The sequence below is a fragment of the Carcharodon carcharias genome, chromosome 11 (assembly GCF_017639515.1).
Source record: "Carcharodon carcharias isolate sCarCar2 chromosome 11, sCarCar2.pri, whole genome shotgun sequence".
Classification (NCBI taxonomy): domain Eukaryota; kingdom Metazoa; phylum Chordata; class Chondrichthyes; order Lamniformes; family Lamnidae; genus Carcharodon; species Carcharodon carcharias.
In genome coordinates, this window is record NC_054477.1 from 75,382,577 (window position 1) to 75,396,843 (window position 14,267).

The 14,267-nt window shown below is 45.0% G+C and overlaps 1 protein-coding gene across 2 annotated transcripts in view; it reads left to right on the top strand.

Moving 5' to 3' along the window:
• The first annotated feature begins 1,031 nt into the window (after positions 1–1,031).
• LOC121284228 (E3 ubiquitin-protein ligase RNF149-like) overlaps positions 1,032–14,267 on the top strand; it is a 69,613-nt gene continuing 56,377 nt past the window's right edge. The window contains exons 1-3 of one of the 2 annotated variants that reach the window (XM_041199528.1): positions 1,032–1,230; positions 1,535–2,431; positions 4,211–4,467. In XM_041199528.1, coding sequence (XP_041055462.1) covers positions 2,277–2,431; positions 4,211–4,467 — 412 coding nt within the window. In that variant the 5' untranslated portion in view covers positions 1,032–1,230; positions 1,535–2,276. The remainder of the gene's footprint in view (positions 1,231–1,534; positions 2,432–4,210; positions 4,468–14,267) is intronic. The other variant, XM_041199529.1, reaches the window with a different exon arrangement.

The following is a 14,267-nucleotide window of genomic DNA, read 5'->3' on the forward strand; positions in this document are numbered from 1 at the left end:
AATCGGGGTATTTTAACTGACCCCATAAACTGGAATATCTCAGCCATCCATTATCTGACCTAGTAAATGCAATGCATAACTGATTTCTGTCCTAGTACATTATGAATACCATATTTTGTAATTAATCTTGGCATGGCAATGACAAAACCCTGATAATATACTGGGAATTGAAGTAGAGGTATCTCAGGATGGCATAAACTTTATTTACGTTGTGGTTGTTTGGAGCAAATCAATACTTAATTATACGACTTTAAATGGGCCAAATTTAAAGGGTTTAAAGGAACAGGTTAATAATGAATGGTAGTATTCATGAATACCTTACCTAATGACCAATAGCTAACTTTCATTCAGAACATGGCACTGAGCATGAACATAAATACAGACTAAACAAGAATGATGCTTTTGTTCCCTCCCTCTTTGCCCTCCCATCACACAAGTCACTCACTGCAAGGCGAATTGTCCCACATCAACATGGAACAGCATGTAGTGTTCTTGCTTAAGTGGTGAGTGCTGATGACCTTAACGAGGAAATGGCTAGAATACCATTGGCCTCAACTTTGCTGATAATAGTGTTTTTGTTGGGTATTTATTATTTTCTTGCCTTTCTTAACTGTTGTGAACTCAGGTTTCTGACATTGTCACACTCAACTCCTACAATAACTCCACTGGTGTCATAAGTACGAACTCTACACAAAGTATTCAACAACATTTTTAGAGACATAGTTGAATAAAAATATGCTCTTCATTATTCTTTCTTATAAAGGGGATAGTAATAGTGAAATTCACTCTCATCTGCTGTGCCATGCAGTCAGTTATGGCTTCAATTATATCTAACTCCCCATGCTGGAAATCTGAAATAAAAACAGAAATGCTGTTTGGAAATACTCAGTAGGTCTGATAACATTTGTGGAGAAACAGAGTTAACATTTCAGATTGATGACCTGAAACGTTAACTCCCTTTCTACAGATGCTGCCAGACCTGCTGACTATTTCCAGCATTTCCTGTTGTTATACACTTGTAGCAATCTGTATCAGTCTCTCTGATGGGAATCTGTTTCTGAGTAAATTTTTTTCACTATATCCCATTTGCCGACGAGTTCGCTTCCAGCACGGAGCAGAATGATTCAAGTTCTCCTACCACCATGATTTCCCTCCCGTGGTGAGTCTCAATCTCAGTTCAGCTGATGACAGAAACAAGCAAACGGAGCTGGGATGATTCTCCAAAAGAGGGTAAATCATCTCATATTAATCTTGTAGCATCAGTTAATTTACACAGAACTATTCCCAAGGAATCAGGATTCCCTTGTAAAGAAGCATACATTGTGAAAAATGTACTGGATTTTTCTTTGCGTCACATAGTAAGATAAACTCAATCAAATCACATTGTTGTGTAGCCCGATTGTAACAAAAGTTATATATAGTCCTTCCGACATCTCCATGAAAAATATTTGCCAAATTATTTTTCATGATGACAGTATCCGTTTAATTATAAATGGTAACATTTTGAACACTTTTCCCTTGGATCATTTTTCAGGACCGTGGCACGAGAAAAAATATAGGGCAGTTTTTGCTTGCCACTCTGGAGGACATGGCATGGGTTAAATTCCGGATGCTAGGAGCAGGGAGAAGCCAGATGCTGGAGCGCCGAGCCATTGGCAATCTGCTGCAACTCCCGTTGAGCATCACTGTTCTCCCGTCTGTTACTGACGTCAACCCTTTTAAAGTCAAGTCACAACTGCATGGGAATGTAAAACAGGGAGAGTCAACAGCAACAGATTGGACAACCCTGCAGAAGAGAGTCAACAGGAAAGGATTAAAAACCCGAGACGGAGTTGAATAGACAGGCGGAATGGAGACGAGTGAATCCACAGTTAAAACAGATTGAGACGAGTCTAGGGACACAACCACCCGTGAGGACAGGGGTGGAACAGCAATAGCTCAGAAAAAGAAATTGGTGCACTCAGCAGGCACAATCTGGGAGTTAGAGACGCAGTGAGATAACACCGGAGGGATTTAAGGCAAGAGCGTATAGTGTCGGGAATTGACAGACACTGACGAAAAATAGTAAGGGAGACAGAGACTGGATTATATATAAAATCAGTGCATAAAAACAGACTGATTTATACAGAATCAAAGTGCAAATCCCGACACTGGTGTGAACAGTCAGATGGTGTGTGTGAACAGTCAGGGGCCGGTGTGAACTGAGTCGCTCAGGCCCGGGCTTGGGAAGTGGTGAAGCTGAGCTCCTCTGCCAAGGAAGCCGGTTTGGAGAGACGATGCGGTTCTGGGCCCCGAGCCTGTGCTTCCTGCTCCTGCTGCTCCTGGTGTCGGTGTCGGGCCGCACCGCCGAGTGGTACACGGCCTTCGTCAGCACTGCCTACCTGGATCCCGATACCAACATGACCGTGTCGACCAGCAGCGAGAGCGGCAGGTAAGGGTGAGGGAGGGGATAGGGCGAGGGGCATTGAGGGGGAGGGGGGAATAGAGGGGAGGGGGGGGTTAGAGGGGGGGGGATTAGGGGGATAGAGGGGAGGGGGTTAGAGGGATAGAGGGGAGGGGGGGTTAGGGGGATAGAGGGGAGGGGGTTAGAGGGATAGAGGGGAGGGGGGGTTAGAGGGATAGAGGGGAGGGGGGGTTAGAGGGGAGGGGGAGTTAGAGGGATAGAGGGGAGGGGGGTTAGAGGGGAGGGGGAGTCAGAGGGATAGAGGGGAGGGGGGTTAGAGGGGGGATGGGGGGATAGGGGCGGGAGGGGGGGGTTAGAGGGGGGATGGGGGATAGGGGCGGGAGGGGGGGGTTAGAGGGGGGATGGGGGATAGGGGCGGGAGGGGGGTTAGAGGGGGGATTAGGGGGATAGGGGCGGGAGGGGGGTTAGAGGGGGGATTAGGGGGATAGGGGCGGGAGGGGGGGTTAGAGGGGGGATTAGGGGGATAGGGGCGGGAGGGGGGTTAGAGGGGGGATTAGGGGGATAGGGGCGGGAGGGGGGTTAGAGGGGGATTAGGGGGATAGAGGGGAGGGGGGTTAGACGGGGGTTAGGGGGATAGGGGAGGGGAGGGGGGGTTAGAAGGGGGATAGGGGTGGGAGGGGCGATTGGGGGGATAGGGGTAGTGGGGGGGATAGGGGTGGGGATGGGGAGGGAGGAGGGGGGCAGGATAGGGGTGGGGTTGGGGGAGGAAGGAGGGGGGAAGGGGGGCAGGATAGGGGTGGGGTGGATAGGGTAGGGGAGGGGGATGATGGCAAAGGGAAAGAGGGAGGCGGTGGAGACGGAGGATGGGGGGTGGGGGAGAAAGACAGGGGGATGGGGGAGCGGGATAGGGTTGGGGGAGCATGCGGGGAGAGGGAAGTGTGTGGGTGTGGGGAAAGAGGTGCGTGTTGGGAGAAAGGAGGTGGGTGGGGAAGAGGGAAGGCGGGTAGGGGCCGGGAATGTGGGTAGAGAAGGGAAGGGAAGGGGGCATCAGTACAGGAGGGTTAGAGTGAGGGGAAAGGGTGTGAGGTCGGAAGGGGGTGGGAAGGCAGGGGCAGAGGGTGTAGTGAGGAGGGAAGGGTCTGGTGGGGGAGTGGAGAGAGGGATGTGGTGGGGGATGGGGGTGGTGGATTGGTGTGGGAGAGGGTTTGGTAGAATAGTCTGGGTAAGGGGGCAATGGTGGGGAGGAGGAAAAAATGGGAGGGGAGGAGGAAGGGCTGCAGATAGTGGAGAAGAGGACAGGTTTGAGTGAAGGGAGGGGTGGAGAGGGTAGCAAGGAATGGGTAGGGTGAGCAGGGTGGAAGGACAGTAAGAGAACAAGTGTGGAAAGGAGGGGAAGAGAAAGAAATTGGGAAATGGGGAGGTGTAGGACAGCATGAGGGGGGCTCAGGTCAGGGAGTGAGAAGTGGATGGGGTAAGGTATGGAAGAAGATGCAGACTAAGGGAGGGGAACAGTTGGCGAGATCGGTGTGGAGAAAGGGATAGAAAGATGGCGAAAGAGGACGAAGAAGGGAAAGGGAGTTGGATTAAGTGGATGAAACTTAGGGAGGATGTGGAGAGGAGAGGGGATAGGGTCTAGAGGAACAGAAGTGTGATAGGAGTGAAAGGAAAGGGAATTGGTGGGAGAAGGGGAGTGTCAAGGATGCAGAAGAGAGGGGGTGAGGAGTTAGAGAAACAATTTTCTTTTTAGAGAGAAAATAAAATTAGACCAGCCATGAGTTTGTTACAGTTTATAACTTGTTTTTCTAGGTATGGTGACAGTTCTCCTAAAGATAGTGTCCAGGGAGTGATTGGGATCCCCAGGACCAACCGGGACCAATTGGGATGTGACCCCAGCACAGAATACTTCATACCCAGATCAGGGGAACCATGGATAGCTCTCATTGCCAGAGGGAATTGTACTTTTAAGGAGAAGATTTTAAATGCTGCAAAAAAAATGGCATCTGCAGTTGTGATTTACAATTTTCTTGGGACTGGGAATGCAACAGTTACCATGAACCACATTGGTAAGTTTTGGTCCACCCACACATCCCACATCCACCATAATCATTTGTGAAAATAGAAAAGCATAAATGACAAATCTTGTTTTAAATTGCAGTTTGGTCCTTCAGCAAAACACAAAAAAATGTTTCTTTGCTCTAAATGCAATGATGGAGTCTAGTTACCAAAGAAATTTTGGTAATTGAGCAATTTGGTACTGCTGGAACTGAATAGTTTTTATGTTGCTGGCATGAGCAATTGTACATCAACTGTCACTTGACACTGTCAAAGCTTCCCAACCAGACTATTGTCATAGTTAAAAATCAGTAGAGCTTTAGTTACTGATATCAAAAAGGTTTGAATTGTTTGTTCTGTTTGCATAAAGGGCAGATTATGTCTCACAAAAAACAAGTCAAATTGGATGAATTCCGTGAAATAGTTAGCAGCATTATCCCTTTGAGCAAAAAAGGATTGGTTCATGATATTGCAAATACAAATGTTCACAACACATTTATATGCTAAGCATTCATAAGTTACTGTACATTTGGCCTTGTTTCTGAAATCCATTCTGTAATCAAAGAAGTGGGTGAGAAAATTACCAAAGTGTTAGTCATAACCTTTCAAAGTTCTCTTGATTCGGAAATAGTGACATTAGATTGGAAATTTGTTAATGCCACTCAGTTTCTCTCTTCCAACTATCTTAGACAACAAACATTAGTTATGAGAAGACTACTCAAACCGGTCACATATGAGCAGATCAGCAAGAGCCAACATGTTTTTGTTAAGGGCAAGTCATGTCTGAATAATCTAGTTAAATTTTATGAAGAGGTCAGTAATGAAGTAAATAAGGGAGTGTCTATGGATGTTACTAAAATGGACTCCCAGAAGACATTTGTTAATCTTGACATAACATGTTTAGCAAGAATGAGAGAACATAAAATTGCATGTAACCTTTTAACTTGGGTTAGAAATTAGTTGAGAGGTAGGAGAGAGTGTGGATAAAAGGTACTAATGGAATATATTTATTAAGCATTTAAGAATTTCTGTTCAATGGTTTACTTGAGAATTATTTGAATAGAAGTTAAAAAACAAATTACAACAGCTTTATTCTGGTAAAGTTAACTGAGTGTAAAGAAGAGACACTGGGCATTTGTGTCAGTGTGTGAGAGAATGAGGAAAGAACTGTTTGTACTGGTCATACACCAGTTGTAACTTTTGTGTTCCATAAACGTTAGAAAGCCTGTTAAACTGAGAGACAGAAAGAAAAAGGTGTTCCTTGTGTTATTATCAGGTCACATAAGACCGGTGGAATTTTTGAAACTAACTAGTTATCTAACATAAATAATAATAAAAACAGAAAATGCTAGAAAAACTCAGCAGGTCTGCAAGCATCTGTGGAGCGAGAAACAGAATTATCGTTTAGAGTCCATATGACTCTTCAGAGCTAAAGAGCAATAGAAATGTGATGAAATTTATACTGTAAAGGGGAAGCTGGATAGAAGGTCAGTGATAGGCGGGGGTTAAGGAGAGATTGACAAAGGTGTCATGGACAAAAAGACAAAGGGAGTGTTATGGTAGTGGTAAAGAGCAAAGAAGGTGCTGATAGTGGCATAAAGGTAAGAAAGCAGAATGTGTGAATAGCAGAACAAGAGTCAGCGTTCTGTGAAAGAACAACATGGAACAAGTGAGAGACAGCCCTTTTGGGGGTGGGGTGGTGGGAGGTGGTTGGGGAAAAAGGATAGAAAACGGATGAAAAAAGGGATAAAACAATGAATGAATAAATGAATAAAAATAAGTAGATAAAAAAATTATTTTTAAAAAAGGGGTGAAGATAGAGGAGAGAGTTCAAGGTCTGAAGTTGTTGACCTCGATGTTAAGTCCAGAAGGCTTCCAAGTGCCTAATCAGAAGATGAGGTGCTATTCCTCCAGTCTGCATTGGGCACCTGCTGGTGGAAGTTGAATTCTGTTAATAAATCTTGAATATAAAGCTAGACTCAGTAATGAAGGCCATGAAACTACCTTTGATTGTTGTAAAAATCCATCTGGTTCACTAATGTGCCATCCTCACCTGGCCTGGTGTACATGTGATTCCAAACCCACAGCAAGGTGATTGACCCTTAACTGCCCTCTGCAATGGCCTAGCAAGCCACTCAGTTCAAGGCCAGTTAGGGATGGACAACAAATACTCGCCTAGCCAGTGATGCCTACATCCCATGAAAGAATAAAGAAAAAAAACTGATGTGGGAGGGGTGCCAGGAAGGAGGGGTGTTGTAAGAAAGTATAGGTGATAAGCTGGAGCAGAGATTGTTGGTTGGCATGACTGAGAAGGGGTCTGATGAAGGATGCATTTTCTTCATAGAGCTTGTCCCAAATGCTATTGATGACTTCTTCCTTCACCCTGCAAAGCTTTACAACCCATCACTTTTCACCTGAAAGAGAAGAGAGAACCAGAATAAAATAGAAAGTGAAGCAAAAAGAGTGAGGGGGAGACCAGGAAATAAGAAGAGAGAAAACAGTGAAATAAAAGCAACGTCAAGACAACAAGGAAAAGTAACAATAACAGATTGCATTTATGTAATGGCTTTAGCACAGCAAAACATCATAAGACACTTCAGAGGAGTGTGATCAAACAAAATTTTACACTGCGCCACGCATGGAGATATTAGGACACATGACCCAAAGCTTGGTTCAAGAACTAGGTTTTGAGGAGCATCTGAAAGAAAAGCAAGATAGACTGGCTGAGAGAGATAGAGAGAAAATTTCAGAGCTTGGCACCCAAGTAGTTGTAGTGTCCTGATGGCTGCAAGAAGAAAAGCTTAGACATGACTTTTTTTTTCAGTAATACTCAAGTTCTGTACTACCAAATGACTATAAAAGATTTAACCAAAAGAACATTAAACACTTTTGCTGAGAGTCCACTCAATGGGCAGAATTTTCCGTGCCTGCGGGTGGTGGGTGTCATGGCGGGCATGAGTGGACAATATGGCAGGAAAGCCAAAAATCAGTTTCATGCCATCATGAAACCAGTTTGCAACCGTCCGCTCTGCCTGTCAATGGCGGGCCACGTTTCTTGCCACCAGACGTTGGGAACTTCATTTTAATAGATCTGCATATCATTATAAGCCCTGCTTACCAGTATTATCCCCCCATGAAAATTGAATGCCTACATCGGCGGGAAAACACACCAGTGCAGAACACATCTTGACAAGTGTGATGTGCTGAAATTGAGACTTACTGTCAGGGCCTTGCTTACATTGTGGACATCCGAGGAGCAGAAGATGCTGGAGCCCAACAGCAGCCGGACCCTGGGTGGATTCTCATGGACATGGCTGTACCGTGAAGCAGCTCATGGAAGGTAACCATTGAGGGTCTGCTTCGGGACATTGGTGTCTTGGCCATGTCTGCTACAGATGATTGTCAAGGGGTTGGAGAGGAAGGTCCAGCTGTGAGTGGGAGAGGAAGGTGTACCGGTGGGGTAGGAGAATGGTGTCAGAGGGGAGGAAGGTATAACAGATGAGAACGTGTCAACTGGGGAGGTAGGTGTTACGGGGAGGGAGTCCGGAGTGGGGGATGTATAGGTGAATGTGCAAAGGCGGGGTCAGTGAAGTCGCTGACTGTCTCCTGTGGAGCAAAATGAAGGTGGGCGTGGTAAGAGGGAATGTTGAGAATGAGAGGGGCCAGAGTGAGCTGGGAGGGTGAGGGTGCCGTATTAGCGGTAGAAGAGCTGGCATGGGGACTCAGAGGCAGACATGGACTCTGGGGTGAGTAGGAGGAGGCCAGGGAAGTCGGTGTGGATGGGGGTGGGATTCTCAGGAAGGCAGGGAATGTGGACATTTACCTGGACATCCTGGAATGAAAAGGGTTCTGGTTGGTAGATGAGGAGGTGGTGGAAGGTGATGCTGGGGGGGTCAACACTGATGGGGGAAAGGACATGGGTTACTGGGGAAGGGGGAAGACCGGAGGAGCTAAAGACGCACTTCACCAGTACCACAGTACCATTTTGCAAAATCGAAAGTGAAAGGAACCTCATGTTGGGCGGCAGTAGGTACTGCATAGGAGCGTAATCAGTGGATGACAGAGTTGCAGATCAGCTCAGATTGTCAACTGGAAGAGAACTCCAGCAGGCAGCATTGAAGTTGCTCAGGATGTTGAGATTAGATTGATGGAGGAAGGATCTGCGCTCATGGGAGAGTACTTGCATGAGGCTCTGAAAGGCATTGCCACACACACACTTCTCCCTCCAGAATCGCTCATGAGCCGCCTGCATGCAGCTGAACTGCTAGTGATGGGGGGATGCAGAGGAGGACTTGCAAAGCCTCTAAAAGAAGCTGAGAGTCACCATTACATATTATTCAGTGAAAGTTTCAGATTATAAAGTGACAAAATGTGTTCACCCATGCAACTGCTTGTAGTCAGAAATTCTTAACTTTTCTAGGCCTACCACTTCTTCTAGCTGCTGTCCTGACATCCGCAGCAGGGGTGGAGACAGCCTGTGCAATGATTGGCCCTGTTGCCTCTGATGCCTTCACCATGGGTCCTCTGGAGATCCGAGGCCTTGAGGACCCCGACTTGCTTTGGCTGCCACCCTGTGGGCCAGCTGCTCCCTCTGCGGTGATAGAGAACGAGGTTGAGGGGGTCACCGGCAAGGGGGACTCAGAGAAAGGACAGCCTCTGGGATTCCTGAGCGGATGATCTGGGGCGTCCAGCTGCCACTGCTCCTCCCTTTGGGTGCCCAAGCGTGCTGGCCTGACTCCTTGAGGGGAAGGAACACCTGGAGGGATGCTGAGGTGCCCGTTTTCCCCTCATGTTACCACTGCAGGAACTCACCCATGGCTACCACGATGGAGTGCAGGTCTGCACCCATCTCTGCATTCTGCTGGACCAGGGTCTCCATGATGTCTGTTATCCTTCCCATGGCGATCTCCATATGCGCACATGTGCGCACCTCTTCATCAGCGAGCAGGTCGGCACACTCCTCTGACTTGCGTGCCACTCTGTTGAGGCTTCCCACAGCTCTGTGTGATGTTCCCTCGCCTTCTGCTGACTTTCCATGATGAGTTGGAAGGCTGAATCCAGAGGCTTGTCATCTGACTTGGACCTCACAGATGCCTCTTTCACAGCAGTCCTCTGAGTGCCGAGGAGCTAAGCTGAATCTGCCTCTTTCTGCTGCAGACACGTGTCCGTGCCATGACCACCAGATTGTGAACTTCAGCCTGTTCTAGATCTAGGTCCCACCAAGGTGTGTGTCTCTGTGCTGGTGGAGGGTGTGGGTAAGCACTGTGATGGGCCTTCCAAACTGCTTATTTCCAGCTCTTCAATGAAGGAGTCTTCCTCTTTGCTGGAGGTGAGGACGTGAATGGAATTGAGGGACTGGTTGGCTGAGGGTGTCGGTGGCTTGGCAGAGCTCCCTGTGTACCAGAGTAGAGATGATTCTTGCATGGCACATAAGTAAAGCAGGAGAGAGAGCACTCACAGTTGCGTTGAGAGGGTGATGACGTGGTGCAGGATCCTCACGTGGATGTTTGCCACTGACTTCACTGTTGCCGCAGGTACAGTCCAAGCACCCCCCTTGCTAAATCCAGGGGCAGCATATTTCCTTTCTTTGGCAGCCATCCGTTCACAGCAGCTTCCTATCCCTTGAAGAATGTTAGCTCTTTCAGGGCGGCCTTTGAATATGGCACCCAGTTTACTGAAGGCCTGATGTGACGGCGGGGCAGGCAAATGAGAGGATGCCCTGCCAGTAACCTGGCGTGTTTATCGGGGATGCATAATTAATGAAGTGGGATTTGGATGATTTGGCGTGAAAAGCCGTCATTGTGGCCAGCAGATAAAACGTCCTTTTTTCCACCCACTATCACACTTAGTGCAAATCTAGGATGATTCCGCCCCATGTCTATACATTTGTTTGTTAATTTTATATTTCCATCTCCTAGTTCTGTGATTATTATTAAAGCAAAATAAACATCTACAGTTTATAGCTAGATGATGTCCTAGCCCATCTCTTCCAATGATGATTTCTGTTCTAGGAGTTTTTCTTTGTAACTTAAAGCCTCTGGTGCTAGAATGATCTTGTTGCTATTCTTTGAACTGTGCCTAATGGCAAGTAATGTAAAGGGGATTACATTTAACCATAGAAGCACAGAAAGAGGCCATTCAGCCCATTGTGTCTGCACCAGCCAAAAAAGCCTTGCAGGTTACAGCACTTTAGGTGCAAATCCAGTTACCTTTTAAATGAGTTGAAGGTTTCTGCCTCCACCACCAAACCAGGTAGTGAATACCAAACAACCACCATCTTCATGTCCCCTCTAATCCTTCTACCAATCACCTTAAATCTATGTCCCCCTGGTAATTGACCTCTCTGCTAGGGGAGAAACAGGGCATCCCTGACTACTCTATCTAGACCCTTTGTAATCTTGTACACCTCAATCGACCCCCTCAGCCTCCTCACTTCCAGGGAAAACAACACCATCCTATACAAACTTTCCCCACAGGTGCAATTTTCAAGCCCTGGCAACATTCTTAAAAATCTCCTTCCTGTAGCAACCAGAACTGTACACAGAATTCCAGCTGTGGCCTAACCAACATTTTATACAGTTCCATCATTACATCCTTGTTTTTGTATTCTATACCTCATCCAATAAAGGAAGGCATTCCATATTCTTTCTTTATCACCTTATCCACCTGTTCTATCACTTTCAGGGACCTGTGGACATGCACACCTAGGTCTCTCACTTCCTCTACCCCTCCCAATATCCTCCCATTTATTGTGTATTCCCTAGCTTTTTTCCCTCCCTAAATGCATTACCTCACACTTCTCTGGATTGAATTCCATCTGCTGCTTTTCTGCCCACTCAACCAAACCATTGATATAATTCTGGAGACAACAGCTATCCAGTTCACAATCAACTACATGGCCAATTTTTGTGTCATCTGGAAATTTTCTGATCATTCCACCCACATTTAAGTCCAAATCATTTAATATATACAACAAACTGCAAGGGACCCAACACTAAGCCCTGCGGAACACCACTGGAAACCATTTTCCATTTGCAAAAACATCCATCAGCCATTACCCTTTTTTCCCCTGTCACTGAGCCAATTTTGAATCCAACTCACCACATTCTCCGGTATCCCATGGCCTTTTTTCTTTTTTGACCAGTCTGCCATTTGGGACCTTGTGAAATGCCTTACTAAAATCCACGTAGACAACATCCACTGCACTACCCTCATCAATCCTCCTTGTTACTTCCTATAAAAGTTTGATTAAATTAGTACAACACGATCTTCCTCTAACAAAACCATGCTGACTAATCCGTTCCTTTCTAAGTGATAGTTATCCTGTCTCTCAGAATTGATTATAATAAAGTAAAGGATTTAGTAAAGACTAGCTAAATAAGGATAAGGTTAATTAAAATTGAAAAAGGAAATCTCTTTATAGAGAACGAAAGAATGACAGAGATATTGCATCATTACTCTACCTCAGTTTTCAAAGGAGAATGTGGTAGTGCAAATGAAAGGATGAATGAGATGGAACAATTAGATAATATTACTACAGACAAGGAAGGTATACTGAAAAAATGGCAGTTTGATTTGCAAATGTTGCAGTAGTCCCTTGGCAGTCAATGTAGAGTGTTCAGGAAATCCAGAGAGAAAATTGCAGAGGCTTTGACCACAATCTTTAGATTGTATGTTGTGCTCAAGGATCTGAGTGTTGCCAATGTGAAACCTTGGTTCTAAAGGGAGCCTGACGGAACAAAAGGCCAGTCGACTTAATATCAGTAGTGGGTAAGCTTTTAGAGGCCATAATATGTAATAGAATTCATACCTGCCTAACATGGGTTAATTAAGAAAATTTGTAGAAGGCAGTTCATGTTTGACAAATTTAACAATGATCTTTTAAGCAGTGTACTGATAAAGGAAATACTGGGAATGTAGACCATGTCATCTCTTCATGGCTTCACTATTGTCATTGCCTTTTCCACCTCTGTAAACATCAGCCTATCCAAAACTCTGCTGCCTGTATCCTATCCTACTTTAACACCCGGTCCTCCAACATCTCAAGTTTAAAATTTTCATCCTCATGTTTAAATCCCTTCATGAACTTATGCCTTTTTATTTCTGCATCCTCCATCGTTGCAGCCTCACCAGAGCTCCCAATTCCTCCAACTCAGACTTCTTGTGCAAATCGTCCTTTCTTTTGCCCAACACTGGCAGTAATGCCCTCAGCCACCTAGGCCCCATACTCTGGAATTTATTCTCTAAAAACCAAGAAGCCCACCTGCTAGTAGAAATCAATATTCTTTTCTGGTCCTTACCAGGCTTTCTTTCTACCATCAGGGTGGCACAGAGGAGCTCTAATTTTCAGACAATCTGTCAGGGTAAGTTACAGCTGATGTAGGCACCTACCCTGAGAATGCTAATTACCAAACACCCTAATTTGGGAAGGAGTCTGGGTTTCTTGCTCAGATGGATTTAGGGCTCCATCCATCACCCTTCCATGCACTATGATTCTGTTCTATCAATGACTTTTGAAGGTAGAATGTCAAAAATTGCACTGAACATGCTGAATGTGATCAAATAGATTTTCACAGTTAAAGTACCTTGTTTTACCTTGTTTTTACTTGCAGTTAAAAGCCAGTGTGAAGCATTTAAGTGTTCAATGGGCTTTGTTGGTATTTTCCTGCTGACCAGTTACATTTGGTGAATGGGCCGTAATCACACTTTAATCCTTATCTTTTTGCAGTTCAGCTGTTCTCACAATTCACTGTATATGCATATTTCCCACTCAAATGTATATAACCTTTCCTTTGAGTGTTAAAACCCATTTGCCATTCCAAAGCATATTGCCCTTGTTCGCGTTTCAGTTTTAATTCACTCAGCATCAATTTGTGTTTGTATGATGCCTTTGGTAAAATAAAATATCCCAAGGCATTTCACATGGACAGAGTGATAGTCAAAAGGATTAGAGAGAGTTGAATGAATGATTGATGACAAGGTCTGGGAGGAGTATTCCAAAGGCTGGGAGAGAAGTAGAAAGGATTTAAAGATTCTAGAAGTTCTACCACCAAGTGAGGAGCTACAGGATTGGGAATACATGGATGACAAATTCGGACGGACTTGGAATTGAAGAAAATTAGACTTAGGTTGTAAACTAGTTAGAAGTTTTGGTGGGAGCTGAATAAGAAAGCTTTGGTTTCCTAATATTTAATTGAAACTACTGATTATTGGAAATTTTAGAACATTCCTAGAAGTACTTTAGTAGGAATGACATGAGCAGTGGGAAAACCAGAGTGGGCTCCTCCAGGCAGAACCATTTCTATTTATTGTCACCTGCTTTGAATTAACAAGTCAACTTTCATTCAGTTAGACAATTTGTTGTTTAATGTCACGAGCCATGTTGAACTTCACCACATGCTGTCCGAAAATCTAAATGAATGGTGTCCACTGTAATACCTTCATTTGTTAATTTAAAAGATTTGAGGAATTCTACTAGAGGCACAATTTATTTTCTCTGGAACTAGTCTTTGTATGTAGGATTATGTAATATATTTAGGTTTTATTGTTGAAACAAAAAACTAGTTTGGTTTTGCTTGACAAAATGCTGGTCAAGTCACTAACATGTATATCTCTCTGACAAAACAGGTCATTGTGGAGCAACTAAAACATGAAACTTTTATATTGTAGGAATGCAACATCGAACAAATGGCTCTCCCTCCCATAAGATACAGAGAGCAATTTTGGTAAATATAGTGAGCAGATCCAATGGGGAATAGGCTGTGTTGTGATGGCACCAAACATGAAGAATTTCTCAAACTTTCTTCCTCCT